General features: G+C 40.4%; 1 protein-coding gene across 2 annotated transcripts in view; it reads right to left on the reverse strand.

Annotated features, from left to right (window-relative positions):
• The window catches only part of LOC131120177 (E3 ubiquitin-protein ligase SMURF2-like), a 39,631-nt gene that overhangs the window by 5,747 nt on the left and 9,165 nt on the right, over positions 1-24,719 (reverse strand). The window contains exons 2-12 of one of the 2 annotated variants that reach the window (XM_058065207.2): positions 18,847-18,885; positions 17,645-17,753; positions 15,520-15,653; positions 12,756-12,821; positions 12,519-12,603; positions 11,563-11,646; positions 9,361-9,572; positions 7,879-7,963; positions 7,025-7,183; positions 6,415-6,468; positions 1,968-2,181 (exon numbers count right to left, since the gene is read on the reverse strand). In XM_058065207.2, the coding sequence (XP_057921190.1) occupies positions 1,968-2,181; positions 6,415-6,468; positions 7,025-7,183; positions 7,879-7,963; positions 9,361-9,572; positions 11,563-11,646; positions 12,519-12,603; positions 12,756-12,821; positions 15,520-15,653; positions 17,645-17,753; positions 18,847-18,885 (1,241 nt within the window). Of the gene's footprint in view, positions 1-1,967; positions 2,182-6,414; positions 6,472-7,024; positions 7,184-7,878; positions 7,964-9,360; positions 9,573-11,562; positions 11,647-12,518; positions 12,604-12,755; positions 12,822-15,519; positions 15,654-17,644; positions 17,754-18,846; positions 18,886-24,719 lie in introns of both variants that reach the window. The other variant, XM_058065206.2, reaches the window with a different exon arrangement.

Genomic DNA, 24,719 nt, shown 5'->3' on the forward strand with positions numbered 1-24,719 from the left:
GTGTAACGTAGCAGCAGAGCGTTGTGTAAACCGCCAGCTCACGTTAATGAAAACACCGCACCTCAACCACATGCATCATAGTGATTTGTACAAATGTAATATGCTCTACAAGATGTCCATAGGTCAATATAAATCCGTCACAAGCAGAGCTGAGTGAGTATGTGTCCCAGAGCAGGTCCAGACAGTGTGGATCTGTTTCACACTTCTACATCTGTCAAGCTCAATGGGGATGAAGTCATATTTTTCATTGCTCAACTCGAAGCTGTGAAGTTAGGGTCTGGCACCGAATGTTCACCGCTGTTGCCTTCTCCTCCCTCCCCATCCCAGCTTTTTAGCTGCTGAAATCATCTGAAAAGAATGCCTAGCCCGGGTCGAACAAAGGATTGGGAGAAGGAAAAAGGAACAGAACGACTTTCTTTGAGGTTGGTGAGGGCCTTTTTGATCGGCTTTTCCCTGGAAATCATAAAGTGGTGTATTGGTACTGCGCTGCCGTGGGCACTTTTCTGTAGCACATCGTAAACACGGTGAAAGTAATTGCCAGTAAACTGCAACAATCCTGACTGCATTCCATTGTTTGCTGGATGTTTTGACCTCATCCTTTGAGGGGCAGATAATACATTTCATATGCATATGCACGTGTGCTTTTGATGAATGACAGCTTGTGATAGGAATGGGTGTAATAAATAAATTGTCAGTTTTTAGAGGAAAAATTGAATTAAAGGTCCAGGATTATACTATTTTTCAACACTTTCATGTCTCAGAGTTCCCTGAGTATTGTATATTATATATTATATTTGTATTTATTTGGGCAAATACACGAAACACCACAGTCCATCTCCCACACCAATCAAAATACAACTCTCCATTATTTACATCTGTATTCAGCTATCTGATCACAAGCCCAAAAGGAGTAGGCCGAAGCAAAAGCTTATAAATGCCTACCCCTTTTTGCAAGATATAATCATGTTCATGCCACTGTCTTGTTTTCCACTGTTATTATTATCATTGTAATATTATTATTGTTATTATCATTATTGTTATAATCTTTATCATTATTACCATCATTATAATCATCATTAATATTACCATTTTCATCATTATAGTTAATTTTTGGATTTTTTTTAATTATTTAATTTTACAGATGTCATTGCTTCTTGTAGAGTGCAGTACCATTCCATCTGTTATTTTCTGAAATCCGCCGTATTTGTGCTTTTACTGTCAATTTATTAGCCCATTTATTGTGACATTTACATATCATTTTCTGGATTGCATGTGTCTAATCTTGTGCATTAAAAAACAAGAACTTGAGACTGTGTCTGAACAGGTGACCAACCCAAACATCAGTATCTTCTTGTTAAACCCTACCTGAGGTTTTTAGACGTGTTTATTAGTTATTATTGGAAGCATGTTGGCCAAAATCTAGCTATGATGTTGGGATTTAGACAGTATAAAGGTGCTTTTAGTACACGCCACTGCTACAACCCCCACTACTTAGAATGTACACTAGGCCTGTCGTACTCAGTCAATTGATCAATTTTACACCTGAGGTCCATCATATTTGATTTGTGTGAGGGCACTGGTACGTGGCACGATTGAATGCACACGCACATGAACGTGCAATGCAGCCCAGTCACAGAATGACAGGAACCCGATGCAACTTCTTCATTTTAACAGACACAATTCATAATAGAAATACTATACAAATGCTAAAAATGACCCAAAAGTCACAGCACGCTCTCTCACCTGCTACTACATTGATCTCTCGCATCACAGCTGTCACTTTGCAGAAAAAAAAATGAGAACAACTTGAAATAATCCACGGAGTCAGACAAACTGCACTAAGACGGCAGACGCCTTTGTTTTTGATACTTGAACACAAAGGATGGAGAAATATTGACACGATCAAGTAGGCCCTTACTTCCTGTGAGAAGGAAATGTTCTCATTCAGATGTTACATTTGTTCTTACCTCAAATATCTCCTCCCGGCACACCTCGATCCGGCAGTGGCCCGCCTGAGGCTGCTGCTGAGACAGCTCCTGACGTAGAATCTTCAGCTTCTGCACCAGGTCTCTCTTGTACCTGGGCACTGTCAGGCACTCTGCCTCCTCTGGCAACTGGGCTGGGGACAGAGCCTGCTGGGGCACACCAGGACCTCCCTGGCCCTTCAACTGAGCTGGATGGCTAGAGAGACAACATGAGGAATAAATCAGTCATATTTTTTTCCAACATGTATGTGATATGGATTCTAAATACAAACTAATTGGCGGTCTGCAAGGTCGTGTGGCCTCAGAGGTTCCATTGCATTACAGTATATAGCCTGACGAGGACAAACAAGGTAAGGCAAGCTATGATGGACTTAATTACTACTCCAGCTGTCTATCCCTTTTCCTGTCTGTTGCATAAAAAAGTGCCCCCTACCCACCACCAACCACAAGTGGAACTTCCATGACCCAACCACATAACTTCCACAGACATTTCTGTGAACTTAGCTTTTGTCACAACAGACACTTGTTTCAATGCTACCACCAATGTGGTTGTGTTCATTTAACGCTCTTGCCCTGGGTTCATTTTTTTTTCTTTTTGCACGGCCAGCGCAGCTAGCTGAGGCGCCCTCAAGCCCTCACTGTGGTGTTGGTGGTGGGATGCCTGGGTGGCCCTCATAAAAACATAATCCATCTTTCCCTTCAACAGGACAACAGCCCACATTCTCCAGTGAGGAGATGCTGAGCCAGCAGAAAGCGTCCTCACAAGAAGCATACTGTCCTCGACTGAGAGAGAGTGGGAGGTTGGTCAAACAAAAGGCACCTGTCCACTATGGCTACTTCAAGGAAAAATGAGGCCTTCTCTAAGGTAGCAGTATATAACCACCCACCTATTCCAACACCTCTTGTCCACTTGAGCACTCTGGTTCAGTAGCTTGAAAAAGGCCTCCAAACTAAACGGGTGCTGTGTTTCATGGGTCTACCCCAGTATAATCAAGTCCACCGTTATTTATTTTTTTGGCAAGCGCCAGGGCTTCTAGCATGTCAAGACAGGATAAGACGGCAGCAGAGCAATCCTGAAAACCACTTTAGGAAAGAGGAGGAAAAGAAAAGATAGCCTTTCAACAAAATGGAATGTGCTGCTTGACTTGGAGGCCAGGAGAACATACAACTGAACACACTTATTTCTTTGGAAGCCACATAGTCAATTTTTTATGACTACATACTACTTTTTGACATAGTTAAATCGGCTCTAGTTCCACACGAGATACAGAAAATGCCAGTACAACAAGCTCTGGATGAAATATGCTGAGTGGAAAGAGAGTATAAATTCATTTCACGAGCCAGAGGATATTATTTTTGATACTTGTATATGCATTAATCTTTTCCGTGGCGTGTGGTTCTACTGGAGAGTAGTAAGTGTTGAGTGGGTGCAGCGGTGTTAATAAAGCCGCACCGGTCGCCACCACCCCACCCCACTCAGAGCCGAAAGTCAAAGGGGCCTTTATGCATCCATCTGCTGAGGGTATCAGCTGGTGCTACTGCTTTGAAAGAGACACCACTGCTGCAGACTCCACAGAAAGCTGCACACGGAATTCCTCAACATTCTATCAATTGCACATCTTTTAGGATTCTACTAAATAAATCAGTTGTTCGCATCACTGTATGTATCATTAATCATTAAGCAATTTTGTCAGCAGTGTATTTACTGCACGTTCTTTTTTTCTCCTCAAAACCCAGTCATTTAAATGTATATATGGCTGGGTGTATTCAAACAGAGGAGAGAAAACTTCACCCATAGGCCTACTTCTCAAAAAGCAACAATGCAAAAATATTTAATAACAAATGCCTGCTGCTGCTGTTCACGATATCCTAATCCAGCAGCCACTAAAAATACCTTCATCAAACTGTGACACAACCGCTCAGATGTACAATATGTGCTGGTGCAAGCAGGGGAGGAAGCAAACTATGAAAGAGACAGTGAGGTAGACCACAGCAATGCGGCCTTGTCTGACTGTCTGACAAGTGTCTGAGGGGGACGCTATTACTGCTGCCAGACACGTTCGAATCAGGCCTATGTCGCATTCACAATCCTTGGATACGGACGTGTCAAAAGTACAATTTATCAATTCTGTGCATTGTTGTTGCATATTAAACATAAAATGCTATTGCTATTGTTGCTATTGTATTGCATGGTGGTGGTGGTGGTGGTGTCATGGTCTGGGCGTCTTGAGTGCTACCGGCACTGGGGAGCTGTGGTTCATTGAGAGTAACCTGAACTCCCAACTGTACTGTGACAGCAGAGCATGATCCACTTTGAAGATGATGCGAGTGGCTGTGCACTCTACTGTATGTCTCGTTTAGCATTAGCAAGGTAGCATGCATTAACGGTGCACAAAAATGGGTCGAAGTTCTGTGTATACGTGTGAAAGACCTATACTGAACGCTGAATGAAATATTCCCAAATCTCTGTGATAGAAGACAGATGTCCTGACAGTGAGCCAGCGGAGAGGCTTATAACTTTAACAGTTTTTGGAGCAGTGTAAGAGGGCAGGGAGCGGCAGAGAGATTGAGGACAGAAGAGATGACAGAGAGGGGGAGGTGAGAGCCGAGAAATAACGATGGAGATGAAACTGTAAAGTAAAAAAAGCACTGTTTAAAGACGTCTGCAGACTGGCGGCTGTAAAAAAAAAAAAACATGAAATGTACATGGAACATTTACAGTACACCACTATCAGACCTGCTGCTGATGTGCACGTTAGACTGTTCCACCTGGTAAACACACACTTCGAAGACAGAAATGGCAAATGATGCCACAACATTTCCTGACTAGAAGATGCAATGCAATGCAGCTTGGGGTAGCCAGAAAACCAAATACACCGTTCGCAGTCTGATTGGCTTCTGGCTGCCCTTTTCTCACAATACAGCTTTCTTCCAAACTCACGACACCCCTACTGTACATCCCTAATGTTAAATTTGCAGATTACATAACAGTGAGCCTGATCAGTGATGGAGATGAGATGGCATACAGTGAGAAGATCTAAAATGCTGGCAGAGTGGTGTAAAGTAAAAAAAAACTTGACCTTCAACACCAGAAAGACAAAGGGGATCATCATCAACTTCAGGAGGAAAAAGAATTGCCATCCGCCACTGGAGATAATGGGGGAACGTGTGGAGAGGGTGCCAACATTTAAGTTTCTGGGCACACATATTTCAGAGGCTCTCACTTGGGGAAAAAGGTAAGAAGGCACAGCAGTATTGGAAATATAATCTGTCACAACATCTAGTGTTGTCTTTCTACCAGTCTTCTAGCTAAGCCTCCTGGCTTGGTATGGCAGCAGCTCTTCAGCAGACAAAAAGGCTGTGTAGAGGGTAATAAAAGCTCCTGAAAAAATAACCAACAAAACCTACCTAGACTTGAAGCAATATTCACCTCCTGTTGTCTCAAAAAAATCAAGACATCGAAGGACACTACTCCACCGACTACCTATCCGACCTTCTCCCCTCTGGGAGCAAAGCATGAAATGCATCACCAGACTATTAATCTTCAAGCCATCACCAAACTCAATAATGCACTAAAAACATAAAGTTTGTGCAATAAATTGGGACTATTTTAGGTGCTACATGTTTAATTATTATTATTTTTTTTATTTATAGATTTTTTTTCATTTAAATTTTTTCGTATTTATTTACAATGACAGTAAAGTCTGGCCACAGTCCCCTGTCACGCTTCCTCAAAAAGCTGTCTTTTTCTAACCCAACCATGCAATTTCCCACCTTCTGAGGTACTACTATCATAACGGTACTGTGTGAACACAATCTCCTAATGTTGGGATCAGAATGTAAAGTTTAATCCCCCAGACTCACTTCTCTTGCCTCTGATGGCCCGATTTTGCAGGATCTCTGTGTCAGAGTCAAAACTCATGACGCAGGCCACACAAAATAGCTGAGACCTGCCTTACTTCCCACACACACACAGATACTATTTGAGCAAATGGCTAGATGCTGATTTCTCAAACATGTTTCTCATGCTAGTTTCTATTATTTCTCAAAGAGCCTTTTTTAATAATAATTTAAAAAAGCAAAATCTCCTGCATGCACTTGGCGCGCATTAAAAAAACCCAGAGAATTCAAGTTGAGGTTCGTGCAATTTTCCGTTCTTTGTCCATTTGTATCTGCAACTGTTACGCCAACACATTTAATATAATTTGCCTGAGTGGGCTGATAGATGATGGATACAGCACGCCAGCCAGAGTGTGTAAGAATGTACTCCTATGTGGATAGGAGGACGGTATGAAAACATCTGTCGCCTGCAGATGTCAACTGCAAAGTTCTACAGGTATGTCAGCCTTGCATATGCACTGTATGTGTGTGTGTGTGTGCTGTCTGGAGGCAATTATGCAGGCTGCGCAAAGATTTCTGTGTGTGTTACCTGAGGTTAGTGTTTTGGCTGTCTGTGGCCACACGGGATCCATTTGGACTCGGGCTGCTGGAGAAAAGCAGGAGTAAAGGGGGGGGAAAGGGAGAAAGGAAGTAAGCGGGAGCAGGAGGGGAAAGAAAGGAAAGGGGGTCATAAAAGAGAAGGTGAATGAACATTGAACATTAAAATACGGGATAGTGAGACAGGACAAACGAAGAAGAGGAGTATGTAAGAGTTTTAAGAGTTACAATTTCATCTGTTAACAATACTGGAAAATGTGTTCATATTTATGTGTCATGGCTACTTCATGGTTCATGGAGGATGGCAAACAGATGGGTGGTGCTATCATTATTATGGGGGGGGGGGTCAGTTCTGTGATGCCAAATTTGTCTCATATGTAAATGTTATTCATTAATTCATTTTCTACCGCTTATCCTCACAGGGGTGAATACACTAAATTAATTACATCAGTAATATATTTGTGGTTAATTTTAAACATTGATTGAAAGCATAAAACTTGTGAAATGAACAGATATAGAAATAAAAACCCAAGACAATGAATACTATGAGCGGCACTGCATTCCAGGCTCAGTGAAAGGAGGCTAATGACTCCTTCGCTTACTTGAGAACCAGATGGAGGTTCGCAGACAGTCTTGGGTCCGTGAACTGAGTTGTTCGATTGTTGTGGTCCACGAAGTAGACACGGCCGGTTGCAGTGTTTCTAATCTCCCATCCTGGCGGCAGAGGGCCAAGCTCCTCACAGTTCACGTTGCTCAGGTCCCTGGATAACCATTAGAAAACATCAGTGACAATGATATGAATGAATTTTATTTATAATGTCAGAATTGGCATTAACATTTACCTTGAGCTGGATTATAATTATTAAACAGAAGCTTTTCAGCTTCCAGGACCTTCGCCTTTAACAGACTCTGTATCCCTCTGGCAAAATACTTGCTCCAATTTCTTAAGTCCTCTTCACTCTTGTACGCCCACTTTGTTATCAGAGGAAACCAAAGCCATAATGTGGGGCGACACCAAGTAGGACTTGTTCTCCTGTGTGCATGTGCGCACGCTCTGGCCTTGTATTGAGGCAGGACGCATTAGTCAGGGATGAACAGCACATGCCTCGCTGCACCCATCAACATACTAGGTCATTTTAAGCAACCACAGTCCAAAATGAACAAAGTCGGAGTTTACTTATAAAAATTTGGTGCTTTGCACACTGCACAGGCAAATGCTCAGCAATGTAGTCGACAACCTGAAATAACAAGTATGAGCTGTGAGTGCAGATCTCGTTGCAGGCAGTGGGTCTTGCTTTATGATAAAATATGTCCTTGTCCAGCCAAATAACAGATTCGGTCGTCTGATCAAGTGAGTGAGATCCATTTTAGTCAATGTGTTCATCATTTAGACGCTAATGTGCATTTAATCAGCCCCCAGATCAAAGAAAGTAAAAGTACAAATCACAACAGATACCTGGGGACGCGAGGATCATGCCAGGTGCTGACTCCCGTCTGAGTATGCAAGAAGTACACCTGGCCCTGCTGAGTTGTTCTTTGCTCTGAGAAAAGACAGAAAAAGATTGAAAGAAATGAAATTGAAAATGGCATTGGAGCAATGTTGATGTTTTTAAAGCTGCAATTATGTGGCCCAGGTTGAAGCAAACATGAGTCACTTGGTGTACTTTGGGAGAGGAGAGGTCTGTTTATAATTCATGAGATGAGAAATTCGTAGGAATCACAGCTGACCAAAGCGTGTCTTAAGATGTGTCAGAATGTTTGAGGCCTATGTCACAACAGAGCAGCTTATTGCATCGTGTTTTCAAATCAGGGATAGTGTTTGTATTTCATTCACCCCCATCAATCACCTCAGTGCCGGGCTGACATTCATGCTAATATAAGAAAGTACCATATACACAGAAGTGAGCCAAAGACACCAGGAGGAAACTTAGAGAAGTTGGTTTCCATATGTTATTTCCCCCGTCTTTTTGAAGCTTCTGTTCTTCCATGAGATGAATGAATGGAGATTGAAAGCTTAAATACTGGCTAAATACCTGCTACATATACTGTAAATTAAAGCGTCTCTTATGATCTCTCACCCCAACTGCCAAACGCCAGAACTCCTTTTCACCCCTATTCGGCTTGTTCTTTTTCCTGTCTCTGTGGTTCAGAGGGTTCACACTAAGAAGAAAGCACAGCAACTAGCTGCTGAGCATCAGTGACTCAGTTTGTCCAACCTCGGTCAGCGTCACACACACAGCAGGGCATTTCAAAAGGGGGGCACATATCCAGCAGCAACAACTCTAAATTGTTAGCATGCAGGCATCGTGTTTAAAGGAATGACTCTCTATGAGGCCTATATGTCTAGGAGGCTAGGCTTTTTTGGTTGATTCTGAGTATTAAAACAACAAATTCAGATGTTAGTAATCTTGAACTATTTTTTCCCAAATAAGTAACTACTGGGATGGCTGACTGCGTGACACGAGTTTAACATTGTACATTATATTCATTGGTTTGGAATTACTTTGACAAAGTGTTTATTTCATTATTAGAAACACAAATGTCCCCCACTATGCATAATTTACTTTTTAATAATGTAAGGAAAAAAAACACCCTGTGTGTACGCCCACACCACTTCATGTAGGACAGCTTTGCAAAATAAATAAATACAATAAAATACTTCAACTTTGCTACACATATCAAAATAAGGCCTGGAGCTCTGCCAACTATCTGTCAATCGGCTACAAACATGGGAGCTGTAAGTTTGAATATTCTGTTTTTCCTCAGCAAATCAGCTAGCCTAGTACGTTGTTGCTGTTAAAATGCAATGTGTAACGTTAGTTTGCTACGTGTTATGTTGCTTTGAGTGAGCTTACTTAACGACTGTCTTGACTGCACCATCAAAGCTTTGTAAAACATAACCTGGCTTTTCCTTTACAATGTAAGTCTTGTCTCTCACCATAACCCTCAGGGAGATCGGGAGGGGTGTGCAGGTGTGTCCGACTCATGTAGTTGCGGTGCCGTTGCGATCGCACCCGTCTCTCCTGGATCCGCTGTTCACCCGGGGGGCCGCAGGCCTCCGCCCCATTAATGGGTGTCATCACCGGTGTGTTCTCGTCCACCACGCAACTCAGTGGCCGCCCGGATGGGCTGGAGTACTCTGATGCCGGCCTGGAAGAGAGCAACAAAATTATGACTGCTTCTGCTTTCAGTTCTATTTTTGTAACAGACACAAAAAACTACAGAAGAGCTTTGCTATAAATACGTTTGCAAAAACTGTATTTGGTGAAATGTACGTTTTTTTTTGTTTTTAATTGTATGTGACTGTACTGACAGAAATTGAGCAAAGATGTGTGTAATGATGCAGGTGTCTTTTTCTGGGGTCTAGACAAACACAAGCAGTGTGTAATTACCTTCCTTGCATCACAGGCCCTCCAAAGAAGCACGCTTTATGGTCACAAAGATTTAAGCCATATGTGTGTGCTTGTATGAATTCCATACAGGCAAACAGAACACTCTCACAACATTGAATCCTGAGCGTGTTTGTGTGCTACTTAAGGACAGGATGTCGACAGCAGATATCTGATAACACAAACACAAACACAGACCGGCTGGGGTAGCTGACACTTGTGTGTGTAACATTTCTGACCACTGTCTGGCTGCTTGCAGTAACTGACGCCGTGGTTATCTGAAACCTCAGACCCCTGTCTGTCAACCCACCTCCACCCCAGTCTCCCCCCCTCTGTCCCATTTCCTCTTCCGCCTCCCCACTCACTATTACACATGTCTTCTTTTCAAGCAAATTTGGCCAATTGCTTGACATTACCACCAATAAGTAAGAGTAAAGCTGACCGGCTTTTTATCTGCTCAACAAAAATAACAAGGTTGGAAATACAAAATCAAATCCAATTACTACTAATTGTCTTCCCCTCAAAGTCCTGCCCTCAATTTCACTCACTGGATCTTCTTTGTGAAAAAATGATATTCACCATTTCTTCTTCATTTACAACCATGTACTTACTCGGGGTGCCACGAAAGTGTCCTGTCGCTGAATTGGGTACTTTGTTTGCTCAATCCCTGACGGCTCCACTGATATGGGTCAAGAAGGAAGGCGACAGTCGTTCCGGCAGGAAAAGGTGCCAAGTAAAACCTTGTTCTCCCACTGGCTGGCTAACTTATTTGCGTATTGATGTGTGTGTGTGTGTGTCTATGTTTTGTGTGTATGCATGTGTGTTACGGTAGGGTTGGGCCGGGCTAAAGGAAGTTCACTCATTACTGACACAAAAGGGTAAGTGCAAGCCAGTAAAATAAACACCGTACTCTTGCTGGTCACATTGACCATTAAAAGTGTCCATTGTTGTCTCATGACCATATTTCTATCCCTGTCATTACGCTCATACAGTAGCTCAAAAAGGTACATCTGCACATTTAAGCAACCATTTTAATACAGTGTATCTTCTGAAGGGACAATGCTAGAAAATGAAACTTGGATGTACTCTAGAGTAGTCACTGTACAGCTTGAATAGATTTACTATCCACTAAAAATGACTCAACGGCCCTAATTGTCTAAATATGTAGCTGGAAACACAAGTAAGTTACAAGATAATAGAATAAATACAATAATAATTACAAAAATGTATAATTAATCCGTGTTATCAGTGTGTCGATTTCAGTCCTAGATAATCTAATCCTAATCGGAGCATCCACATTTTATATACATGCTGTGACCATGTAGTAACAGGCACATAACATGTAGTACTTACAGTATTTTGCCATATAAGCATTAGGGGAGCTTCCTTCCTATAAGCGGAATAGGTGCTTCCCATTATGTGTACTCATACGTGTGTCCTTTTCGATGTTTTTATATATTTAGAACACATAGAAAAGATGGTGTTCATGTCTCATAAGGACTGTAGATGATGGGAAAATTCAAAATAGTGCAGCTTTCCCTTAAGCATGCGGTTGGTAGTGTCAGGTTCAAGGTCTATATTAGTGCTGCTGGCAATTGGGGAGCTATGGTTCATTGAGAGGAAACATGAATTTCAGCATTTGCTGTGACATTACAAGTTTGTCCTTTGGGAAACTGGGCATTGCAGTTTTCCAACATAAAAAAAGAGCCCAAACACACCTCCAAGCTGTGTGTTTGCGTGCGTGTGTTTACCTGGTGGGTCTCTCCCATTGTGTGGTGCGTGTGATGTGGTTCAGGTACTGGATTCTTCCAGAGGCTGTTCGTCTCTCCTCCCATCTGTTTTACAAGCAAATAGAAAAACAGCACATTTTTGTTGCAGTTTTAATATAAAAAAGACATACATTTAGTTCAACGATGTACTGTCCTTACTTCCTTCAATACCAAATACACACTGCATTTTCCGCACTATTAGCCACACTTTAATATTCTCACAAATCGACGATGCACATCATAATCTGGTGCGTCCTATGTGTGCACCGAGTTCCAAAATCTGTAAAAATGTTGTTGTGCTACTTTGGTAAGTGCTCCACTTGATTGACTGTTGGACCACTTCCTGCTGACACAGGGACGTAATATGTATGATGGCAGCAATTACGTAACCAATTAGAGAACAGTATGGAACACGTACAATATGTACGCTTAACATCCCCCATGCGTCTTATAATGCGGTGCGCCCCATGGTGGGAAAAATACAGTATTTATACGTTGAATAATCCTGAACTCCAGATCTCCCTCTTTTTGGCGTGAGAGGCAAAAAGAGGTGATATCGCTGCACTAATGCATTAACATTTCAGAGTGTAAATTGTGTGCATGTTCAATATGTAAGATGAAGTAAGATGGGTGTCTAATCTTTGTTTTGGTAGTTTCCATATGTATATAGCCATAGAACACTATATAGTGGGTACCTTGTATGTATGGTGCAAAATGGGTTGTCTTTTGACAAATAGCTGAGATTGAATGCGTTAATAATGCATTATAAGCGAAAAAGAATAACAATGTTTGAACTTCTATTTGAAGAATACATTCCATTCCATTTGTCACATAAAGGAGTGACGACTTTATGAAAAAAGCAAGAAAAGCTAAAATGCATTAGTATCTAATTCAGAGTCAAAGCCACCTTTGTCCCATGCATTGGTGATAATACTGACCCATCGGGTAGGTCATTGTCAAACAAGCGGCTGCAGTCCACTACTGGTCCTCCAGTACCAATGCGGTCCCTTGACTGAAGACTTACTATCCAGGACAAACAAGATGACACAAATATAATTTATTGATGCTCCCGCTGTGGATTTCCTTGATGCAAACATACTGAATAAAACAGGAGGCTGAGCAAGACATTTACAGACTTAAAGGCAACTTGATCTGTGAGTGTGTTTTTTTTTTACCGACTATCTGCCCTCTCACTGTATCATTGTCATTGGGGCCCAGCTTATTGAGGTCCAGTCTCTGATCTATGAAGGAAGGAAATGACACACATTAATTCCGCAGACATACGTACACATTTCAATTATCTGTCTATCAATATTATATTTGTTCCAAGCACAATGCAGCACTCTCTCATTGTACAATTTGAATTGACAGGAGTGTCAATCCTGTCAACACACTTTATAGTATTATAGTTGTCGACCCTTGGTTTAGTGTGTCAAGCTTTTAATACAGAATTATTGGGCATACCGTCCAGTAAGTACGTGTCGGGAAATTCACACCCATTTGTGTGAAACATTTAGATAAATATCTCAATAACTAAATTGACTGTAGACACACTCTTGTGGATGACTCAAGACTCTGTTCAAACGGTATACAATTGTAATGGAAATTACATGTACGATGATATATAAAAACATAAAGAAACCACACAGATTAAAACAAAGCCATGTCTAGTTCCAAGAAGTGTTTGCGCATGTGCTTTTTAAAACATATATGTCTAGACTGGACATAAATTTTCTTCCTAAATACGATGCCACTGCTGAGAGTACATTTATAGACCTGAACCACAAGCTCTCGCTCTAACATTAAGTTCCTAAAGGCCATGAAAAGTGCGTATTGACCTAAAACCATCCTTCCATTACCAAGGAATGGTAAAATAAGAGTGCTGACTCGGCATCGACTTCAGTTGTGTGCCCTGCACGGGTTTGGCCACCATGATAGTGAGCAGAATCCAGAACAACTGCATTGTAAACATGTCCTCCGTACAATCAGCAATTAATTACTCCACTCGATGGACCAAAAGACCAGATTTGTCGTTTTTCAAGTTCCATAAAAAGTATGTGTCACAAAAATGTTGATGACACCGGTTGTTGTAAATAAAGAGGACATGGGACAATGCTCCCACACATGTGGCTTTAAGCTCATTTGTTTCTCTGGGTGATTAGTGATGATGATATTGTCTATCTATATTTTTACTGGAATGGTCATTAATGGATTAGAGGAATGGTAATATGGTAATAATGCAACCAAGGTATTGCTGAATTTACTTTTTTTATTACACAGTATGAGCAACAATATTGTTTGGCTTTAGTTACAAACTCTGAGAGCCAAGTCAGCCAATAAAATTGTTGGTTGTGTTCAGTAAATAAAAATGTATCCATTTTATCCAAGCACAGCGTATAACTTTATTTTATACTCAGCTCAGAGCTTTTGAATACATTTTACACTATTGTCCATCTAGCCCCGCCCACTTCTTGCTCACCATTATGGCGGACTTTCTCCTCCATAACGTACTGCACTCTGTTCGGTGTTGGCACTCCTATTTTTACTTTAGGCTCCTTGGTTGTAACTGTTTTTTTCTTTTTGGTGCGTTTACGTCATGCTGTCTTTGCATTTTTGTTTGTATACAATGTGCTGCATCCTAGTCAGAGATCAAAAAACTGATGTGTGTTTGTGAGGCGGAGGATGTTGAGGGTTTGAGTCTAGCAATGAAACAGTAGGAGGAGCTCAGTGTGCCAGATAGATTTCTAAAAATGCAGAACAATCCCCCTTTGTGGTCTGAAGCTATGTTTGCGCACAAACTAAAACGGTTCTGCCCATATTTGTGTTTGACTTGGATGACAGTGAGAGATGGTTAGACATAAAACCTCTAGGAATCATGGAGATTCCAGTAATGTCTAGTATGTGTTATTTATGTTTGTGTATGTCTGCATCTTCGTCAGACCACAGAATGAGGTTGTGGTTCGTGTGTCTGATGGACACTGGACAAGGATGATTTATGTGCAAATTGGTGTCTTGTAATATTTTATGTTTCCTGTGGCTCTGATTAAATCTAATGTTTAGCATGCTGGCTATGCAATAAAGTGGCCAGTCTGCGAATTATCTATTGCATTCATTCAGAGAAGACCGGATAATTGAATATGGAAGGTTTCCAATGACTTTCATTAAAAGGTTATGTCCCAATCATGTCCAATAAACAACATATGAAAATGGAAACCATTTAGGTCGACGTCCAACAGACTGGCTGACTGAGGTCAACAAGATGTCACAAGCTGTGTCACACAATCTGCAGTCAGATTTTTTCACACAGCTCAATGCACTCTACAAAACAATCACTGCAACTTTAGACTGCAGCCGAAGTACCTTCAGGAAACTGACTAGCACGGGTGCATACATTGAGCAAGATAAGTTGGAAAACATGATCACCATCCATCAAAACGTCTTTGCAGAGGCGCGAGTGGGACTACTAATTGCTCATAAGTCACTGATTATTTGTCTAATGATTATAAAACATTGAGGATATCTGCTTTACATGTATGCATGTCTTCCAGTCCTTACTAGCAGATGAAAAATGATGCACTTGCAGTGATCATCTAAAAAGCTCAAATCTCATTTGGAAAATCCCACACTAATTGCTTCCTGTTTGACGAGCCTATGAATGTGGAATAAATGAATGTGGGATCAACATTTCCAAGTGCTGAATTATTGAACAAAGCTCCCTTGTCTGTAGCACTTTCAGTATTATGTCAGTATTATCTCTTTTTGATGAAGATAAATCTATATGTGTATGTACATCATAGCCGTTAAGAAACAGGACCGTCAATATTTAGCTCATTTCAGTGGCTAATGTACCCATTGAAATCTACATTTAGACATCATGCTGCACTGACTGATTTCTCATCACCAATAACCTTGACAAAAAAAATATACACTGGAACTTACATCCGGTGTCCTTGAGTCTGTTGATGGCGTTGGAGAGGAGGCGGACACAACCCAGAAAACCAGCTCCTTGCTTTTTGTGTATCTTCTTGTGGTTCCAAACACTAATGGTGATGGAATCAGCCTTTCCAATGTATCTGGAAAAAATGCATATAAACAGTTAGAAATCTGTTACCTAATGTATAAAAAAAATAAAAGCAAAAAAAACAGCACAATCACAAAAAAATGAGACAAATGAATAGGGCATTCACCATAACAATATTTCATATTTCAACAGAGTGAGAACCTATGTTGGCTTTGTGGTGTAGTTTTTCAGGTTGAGCAATAAGACAGATTTTAATAGTAAACGTGTGGCTTTGCTGGCAGAGTACAGAGGAAGCCAGTCTAGTGGGGGTGGGGTGTAAAGAGGAGAGGAAATGCAGGTGATGTGCTGCACCATTATATCTGTGACTCAGAAAACTTGTTAGAGTAAACACACTCTCACAGGCTTTCCACTCAAATAAACAATAACAAATGACGACCTTGGCTGCCAAGCTCTACTGTATATCATCGCTCGCAACGTAAGGGGCTTCTGGGTAAATGTACATGTTTATTCTAAGTAGTAAACACCTGTTACGTTAAAATACAATTACAACTTTTTTGGCCTGCGACTGTGACCAAGATGCCTCGCTCAGTTACACGCTATGACCTCATGGCATTTATTTCCACTATTTTTGGAGAAATTTATGACAGTTTACTCGCTCTTCCAGTTGACTTAATTAATTGTAGTGATGATGGATTTCCTGGCAAAGTGCATCATAATTAACGGGTCATACTGCACTTCGCTACTGCATAGACTACAAGGCTCCTTGACAACGAAGAAGTGTGGCATGGTGACCAAAGGGGTCTGTCTCTTTAATGAACATCCCTCCCATGCCATATTATTTCTGACAAATAATAAGGCCTACTTGTATCTATGTCATATGAAGGTGTGGCAAAGTAAAATTTTGCCAAGCCCCACATTCTCATCTGCTTTCTGTGGCATGTTAGCCATTTCCTGAAGCAGATGTTGAGGCCAAGGGTCGTTGGTGGGGAGTACAGTCCACAGAGAGGGAGAGGATTCAGAATAGGGAAGATAATTATGTAAAAACCAGTTGATAGTAGCAGTGTTAAAACTGCATGGAGAGCAGGGTTTAAGTGTCCAGGAGGAAAAAAATGGTGCCAAGCCATTAAAATAAACTGCATTCTTCGCGTTTCCTTCACTTAAGCTTCTGCATAAGCAAGGCCTCTTGAAGCACGCCATTGCTGCTGAGGTATGACTGTCATTTTAAACTTCTTCAAAGATCCTGAGGGGTTATGGATAAAAAATATATAGTAGACCCAAAACAATCTCATCGGTCCAGAGCCGGAGGATCCCATTGGCAGTCCGTCAAGACATGGGCTGATGCTCGGGCCAAATGAAGCTTGTTACTGGAGTCGAGTGCAGTCTAATAACTATTAGATGGTCTCCACCAAAAAAGTCTTAAAAGGCTTTGTCTCCTTCAACTTCACAAAACTGACCGTTTGCTAGAGAGTACCATACATGGGACATTGAAAGGTGAAAGAAAAGGGCTTCAAACTGCTGCTAGTTACTGTATGTGGAGATGTTGCAGGAAGCATCGCTCATGATGGAATACCCGTGTCTGTGTGGTAATGACTGGGTTTTTAAACAAGACAACTTTGCAGTTCATAATGCCCGCCTGGTAAAGGACCTCTTCCAGAGGAATAGCCTCATGCTTTGGACCATACCGAGTGTACCGTCTTCACCACCTGGCCTCCTGGAAACATTGGCACCAAGCCTGTCCAAATCAATTTTTGAGGTGATCAACAAGAATGGTGCAGCTATTCCCCACTGAGTCCTTCTTTGAACGTTTTATTTCTGTTTGGGGGGGTCTTGGTTTTATTTTTAGCTCAGGTTATAAACTCAGCTGATGAACAGCCTGTTTCAGTTTAATGGTTGTTTGCAATAAATTGCTTACCCATTTTTTTCTGTCTTAGTCGCATTTTGAGGATCCAACAATGCAAAATAAAACATTTTCATCAGGAGTATATTTAGTTCATTGCAACCAATTTACACAAAAATTGGTGCTCAGCATGAGAGTGTACTCACAAATCATAATGTTGATTCCACTTGGGGTCTAATGTATTTCTCACAGTATCTGTAGAGTGGCACTGTCCAGAACCGTCCACCACAACTTTGGCAAAGGGATCAGGTAACCCTGTTGAGCCCAAACAAAGAGTCATATAAAGACATTTGGGTGAGCAACTGCACAAAGCAACAACATTCTACTGATATGATTCTGACAGAAAAAACTGTAACTCTTCTCCTATTTTGATAGTCCAACAGAGATAGGCAGGTTAAACTAAGTGAATTGGAAGCTAAAATACCAACTCTTAATCTTCATCCAATTAGGCAAATCACAACATGGCGAGTGAGTACTGCCAACAAGTTCTGTCTGAATGCAACGGAAGAGAGGAAGGTCAGGTGTTACAAACATGTACAACTCCAACTACAAAATCTTATCTTTCCACCACATATTTGAGTAGAAATGTGATCAGGGACCTGTGTCACTGATACAATACTCCTAGAAATGTGTAATTTCCGAGGCTTCACAGTATACACCCCTCTAGGCAACTATAGTAGGCAGGTTTAACCTGTACTATATTGTACTGCCACATTTAACCCACTATTGTAGAAATTACCTCACACTATGATCAAAGGAGAATGAAACTCCCTTGTGGCTGTTTAACATGCAACTGTCACCTTTGACAGCCTCTGGCCAAACCACAAGTAGCACATAAAGAATAGGAATGTGTAATGTATACTAAAGTGAAAAGAACGTTAATATAAATCAAACAGTTACCACTACCATCATCTACCTCTGCATAGGCTTTAAAATGTTGGTTGCCCTTCTCATGTGTTGGTGTGAAACACATGCGTGTCACACTTGTCCTACTCTACTGACCTCTTCAGTAGTAGAACGCTGGTTGAGCGGTTTGCTCCTTACTGCTATGGCAACATTGGTTCTGTTGGTGGTGTATACTCTCCTCAAAATAACTTTACTTTTTGCTTGCTATATCACACTTAAGGAGAATGACATATAATGTTTATTGACCACAACTGCGTGAAGCAGTGTATGTGCATATACATATGTACATATTTACAAATATATCCTCAAGTATGTCTTCCTGCCACACAAAAACTGTGTCAAAATTACCCAATTTAGCAATTGCCATCACTGACAAGAACTCAACATCCACAAAGAGTGTGGGACAAGAATAGCCACACATCAAAAAAGGCTTTATACTTACGGAAGAAGTCTTTCTTTGCCAAGTTCTTTGCACATAGGACTGGAAGAAAAGAACAAATAAGAAAACATTTATTGGAATGAATGAACAGTATACTGGAATGAATATACTGTAAGTACAACAAATCACTGTACGCACTGATTTACAGTTTCTTTAAGTTAGGCAAGACGCTTAAAAGCGGGAAATTATACAAAACCCCTTCTAATTAAATGGTAGAGGAAACTATGTAATTATATGCCGAGTTGGCTAGTTTCAGCTCAAGGCTCAATGGAATCCAGGAATTATGCACAGATGATTCAGGCCACCGACATTACAGCACTGTTACTTTGTACCAGGGTATCACGCAACTCTGGCGTGCATTAGGTTGTAAATGGCACTGTTGATCCTGCTTAGTCAAATATGTGGAGGACCACGAGCACACTGGGCGAACACATAGTAATATAACATTATCTTTGACAATGCTCTGACTTTCAGGAGAGGTAATGTAGCTGCTGCTTGATTTTCTGTGATGGAGAACAGCAGGAACAAGTTGATGTGTGCATGTGCTTTACGCAACATAAAATGTCATTTAATTCCAAATTTCCAATTACAGACCTCAGTTTAGATCAGTGGTCTCAAACATGCGGCCCGCAGGCCAAATGTGGCCCGCAGGACACTAGTTTGAGGCCCCCGCCTTGATATGAAAGTTTAATGTTAGTGCGGCCCGCGCAAGTTTGATATGGATACTGTATGGTATCATGTACCCCGAAAAAATTATTACGTTTGATTAATGTTCATGTTAAAGGTTAAATAACTTTAATAGTTATCCTCCCTATCTGTGTGGAAGTGGTAGGTTTTTGGCTATTTAAGTTTAAAGGAAATAACTTGAAGGCTACCGTTTAGGTCGCTAGCTCTCTAGTTTGCGAGTTAGCATGTGTCTCAAGACCCTGCAGTTGCTCAATATTTTGTAAATAAAAAAAGTATAAATGTGACTATAGTCGTGTTTTGTCATGTCTACAGGACTCTAATAATGCTTTGTTAATTTTAATCTGAAAAAAATAATTTGTCTACCACCAACTATATGTGGTTTCTTAAGTTTTTATTATTTGCAGTTTTATTATTATTATTATTATTATATTTATTTATTACTGATTGATTGATTTTCTTTATTCTTGATTCGTTTATTTATTTTTCATCTTATTTTGTGTAAAAAATAAAAATTAAGATATTTGAGAACAGTGGAATGTTTTATCAGAGCTTTTATTGTAGAAAATAGGAACCAAAGCACTGAAAAAGTTTGTATATTTTTATGTTTTTAATAAATGTGTTTTTTTGGGTTTTTTTGAAAACCTGATGCGGCCCAGCCTTGCCCAGACCCTAGCTCCAGTGGCCCCCAGGTAAATTGAGTTTGAGACCCCTGGTTTAGATAAGATAGTTTCTCTGCACAAATATGACACCAACTTTGCCATTATTATTATGTTTTACTGTTGCTTTAATTTTACATTTTAAAGAACAGCAACAAACACATGTAGAATGAATGAGAGGAACACATCATGTCTTTAAAAAAAAATCTAACTTGGGATCCTTTGGAACCTATCATTACATTGCTCCAGTGTGACCTTGACAATGACCAAAATGACACAGCCCCCAAAAAAGACAGAATCACATTGGAACGGATGTGGGACACATGTGAACACGTCTCGACACAAATCAAATTACACTGGCTGGACAGGGTCGGGCTGGGTAAACGCTAACCATCAGCTTGTCAAGAGAAATTACACTGCCAAAGCCAACTGTATGGGTGCACGCCAAGTCAAGAGGCCGCCAGGGCTGCTTCCTGTGGGACAGGCAGACACCATGCTGTCGGCAGACAGCGGCCTTGAGTCTCGGCGTGACATTTATGGAACGGCAAGAATGATAACTTATGTTTAAATGGGTCCACATCACGGTGTTAAATTGTATCGTTTCTAACTTTCAGAGCAAATTCCTTCTTTTGACCAACAGGTGCCCAAATGTGATATGAACTAATCAGAAACATTGGAGCAAACTTCATCTTACTCCTGATTGTAGTTGGAGAGTCTAAACAGGAAATTAGCTACATAAAGAACAGGGAGTAAGAGTAAAATATAAATAGTAGGTTTAGGTGTGTGTGCATTGACATGTGGTACTCTACACTTCTCTAGGCTAATGAGGATTACGAGCTTAAGCTGCACAATGCCCCACCGTTTCAGCCACAATCACCACAGGGAGAAAGCTGCTTGTATTGTCATTCTATGCAACCTCCTAATGTGCTACTAAAACACTTTACCGGCAGTATTTCACAACACACCCCTATATTGCAGCTATCATTTATATCACAGGATATCATTCTCAAGGGACACTATAAAACACTATAAATACATTTGGATATGATTTAGAGTAGTCAGTGTATAGCTTGTACAGCAGTACAGATTCATTGTCCATGACTTGGTAGAATGTTTTTGTAGCCATTAATACTTGGGCCTGAATTGTAGATGAATCGATTGATTTTTCCAGGAAGCTTCCACCTGAGAAGGCATTTTGTGTTCCTAAAAAGTGGGTGGCGAAAGTAGTAAATCCCTACAAGTAAAATAGGAACATCATGAAGTGCATAAGCATTGATTTTTAAACTCTCATATTAATAAAACCTTACACACTTTCTTTCATGTACACTTACTGAAAGAATGTATAGCGTGACTTTCAAATAGACTGATGCACTGTGCAGGATATTGTGTTTCCAACCTGAATGAATATCTGTAAGATTTTGACTTTGATATGTAAAGCAATAACATTTACAATACAGTTGTCAGTCACCACATCACAGTTTGAATTTTGCGGCTTCACTCTTTCTGTTTTTCAAAAATATATTAATAAAATTTGCTAGTTTGTGGTGGAACACGGCCTATTAGAAAAAAAGGCGCATTTTAGCAAATTGGACATTTTTGTCCAACTTGTGCATTTTCATGCATAAAAATGGCTAAATAAATTAAAATACAAAAGAAATATACAGTTGGGGGGTGGATTTAAAGGGTACTAATGGGTTCACTTATTACGGACAGATCTGGAACCAATTAACCATGATAAACGAGGGATTACTGTAGGTGTTGAGCAGTACTGAATTGCTACCTTGTGAGAATGCTTCTGGCAGACAACCAGAGTGACTCAGATGCTATCAAGAAAAAAGACAGGTCAACTCTATTAATGACCAGAAAGCCTCCGGATGGATGGAATCACATCCTAGTCCATGGAACATCAATCAAGGACACAATAACTTCACTAAAGTCAAATCAGTGAGGCTTCTTATGGCTTTCCCTGCCTGTTCTAATGCTCACAATTTATTTCTTCCTTTTTTTTAAGTTTCAGGGGCAAATCTAGACCACTTAAACCACAGAAGCCAGACAAGGGACACCTGCATGTGTCCCGTTCTTTTTAGAAATATAAGTGGAGGTTAAAAAAAGTCAATCGTAATGAGTATAGCAATACAGTTACAATGTGCTAATGCATCTGGTGAAGGACAGCAGCCTGACAAAAATAAAGAAAACGTTTTTGAGTTCCATTTAGGCCAAAAGTGAATTGATTTTCCATTCCTATGTTGATCATCAAAATATGCTCCAGAACATCAGTTTTGAGGGGAGAGTTGTGTCATACTTTTAAACCTTTGTATTTCTATTTTTACAGTGGCCAGTCTGTTGCAGAGATAATGGCATTAAAATATTCCATTTATAAATATTGAATCAGTATATGTTGTGGAAATTCACTTACTGCAATCAGGTATGAAACCAGTTAACCAAGACAAACGAGGGATGACTGTATGGCAACATCAAAGGCAACAAAACATAACATAACATAAAAGGCAAGAAAACGAACTTGCCTACCTCAAACATATCCACCCGAGCAAGTATTACAATATGTGTTTTAAGGCTGTTGAACCCCTCATGACACCCCTTATGGCTTAACAACATCTAGGTCCTTATATGTCTCATTGAATATAAACTTAATAACAATTGCATACTAAAACATCACTTGGCTCTTGTGCAGTGAAATCATGCAGGGTGCCTCTGACAACAAAGGGCGGCCATTAATGCAACAGGGTGGATTTATAGCGTCTCGGTCTCTTTGAATACAAAAGGTCACACTGAAGGTTAGCGTTTGCTCCGGTCAAAAGGTGAATTCGTGGACAGAAAAAAAATAAGGGGCAGTGTCACTCCATATCTCAAGGGAGTCAGCATTTGCAGTTGCTGCTCTGAGTCAGTGTATTTACGCAAATAGTAGGACTTGGATTCAAAGCGTTTAAAGCCCACACAATGCTTCCTAAGGAAGTTACAGATTGATAGATCAGGTAAGTGATGTAGAAAGTGGTTTTCCACATATGATGACAGAGCAATGCCAAAGGAAAGCGTTGTTGTGTTCAGTGTTTATTCACCAGCATGCGTTGATCCTTTTTGTTAATAATATTACACCACACACAAAGGATTTGAGGTTAATAATTCCAATAGAGAGTCATACAAAACCAGCTCCAGGGTCAAATACAGCCATTCTGTGGTCCATTTGTTCAATTATTCCCCTGCCAGTGCGACAAGGACATGACAGGCTGACACTAGCAGAATCAGAAAGTAGTTATTGGGCTCTGTGGATTGATTTGAAGTAACACTGGTCCAAAACATATTGTATTGTATTTTGTGTATGAGACCAACTTAGATTCATTCATTCATTCATTTTCTACCAGCCAATCCAGGGCACATATAGACAAACAACCATTCACACTCACATTCATACCTATGGACAATTTGGAGTCGCCAATTAACCTAGCATGTTTTTGGAATGTGGGAAAAAACCAGAGTACCCGGAGAAAACCCACACATGCACAGGGAGAACATGCGAGGCTGGAGTTGAATTCGGGTCTCCTAGCTGTGAGGTGAGCTGTGCTCACCACTCGGCCGCGTGCAGCCCCAACTTATATTATTTGACAAAAAATTAAAAGCTTCAGTCTTTGGTTCCAATTTGTATGCTATTTTTGGGCTCCCCTCTTAAAAGGGAACAAAAAGCGGTTTTGACATCGCTCAGGGGAATGTCTGTCTCTTTTCAAAAGCACCTGACAGGCAATATAATACTAAAGGGAAACCTTCGGTTATCTCATTGACATTACTTCTGTACGCAGAACATTGAATATAACCTGGTAGACCTCTGTTAAATGTTACCCACCAGAGGATTCAAGCTGTAAAATGTTAAGACATTCACATACATTGTGATGTCAATAGCTACATATTCTTGTGCTTATATATATCAAGCCAAAAGAATCTCACATCTCGTGACCATTAAGAACACTATCCAAATCATGAGGTTGTACTTAAAAAAAACATCCTTACAGCTTACCTAAACTTACATTTCATATGTCCCAAAAAGGTTAGTAGCAATAAATTTGATCATGTGATTGACCACTTATGTATGATGACTTAGAGTCATGAGAGTGTATATTTTAATGCTGGCTCAGTACATGTTGACAATAGGTCCACGGCAATAATAAAAGACAGGAGAGTGGAATGTAGACCACAAAGTCAGTTGTGTTTAGCATATTGTCAACAGACATGCCTCCCATGCAACTTAAGGGAGAGCAAACAGCTTTTTTTAACTTGTAGCAGTTAAGCATTATGAATCTTTTTACTTAAAACTTTTCCTGTACAATTCATAAACAAGTTATGAAGGTGACAGTTTGACTTTTTTCAGTATGTGGCCTTTGGTGAAAATGCTTACAGTATAAAACCCTTTTAGTACACAGTCTAAACAAATACCTGCCAGATCTGTATTACAATTATTATTTTAATACACTTAAGTATACAACCAAGTATAAACACTTTACAATGAACCTATCCTCCATTATC

The sequence above is a fragment of the Doryrhamphus excisus genome, linkage group LG9, assembly GCF_037039965.1.
Source record: "Doryrhamphus excisus strain RoL-2023G ecotype Guam linkage group LG9, RoL_Dexc_Guam_v1.1, whole genome shotgun sequence".
Taxonomy (NCBI): Eukaryota; Metazoa; Chordata; class Actinopteri; order Syngnathiformes; family Syngnathidae; genus Doryrhamphus; species Doryrhamphus excisus.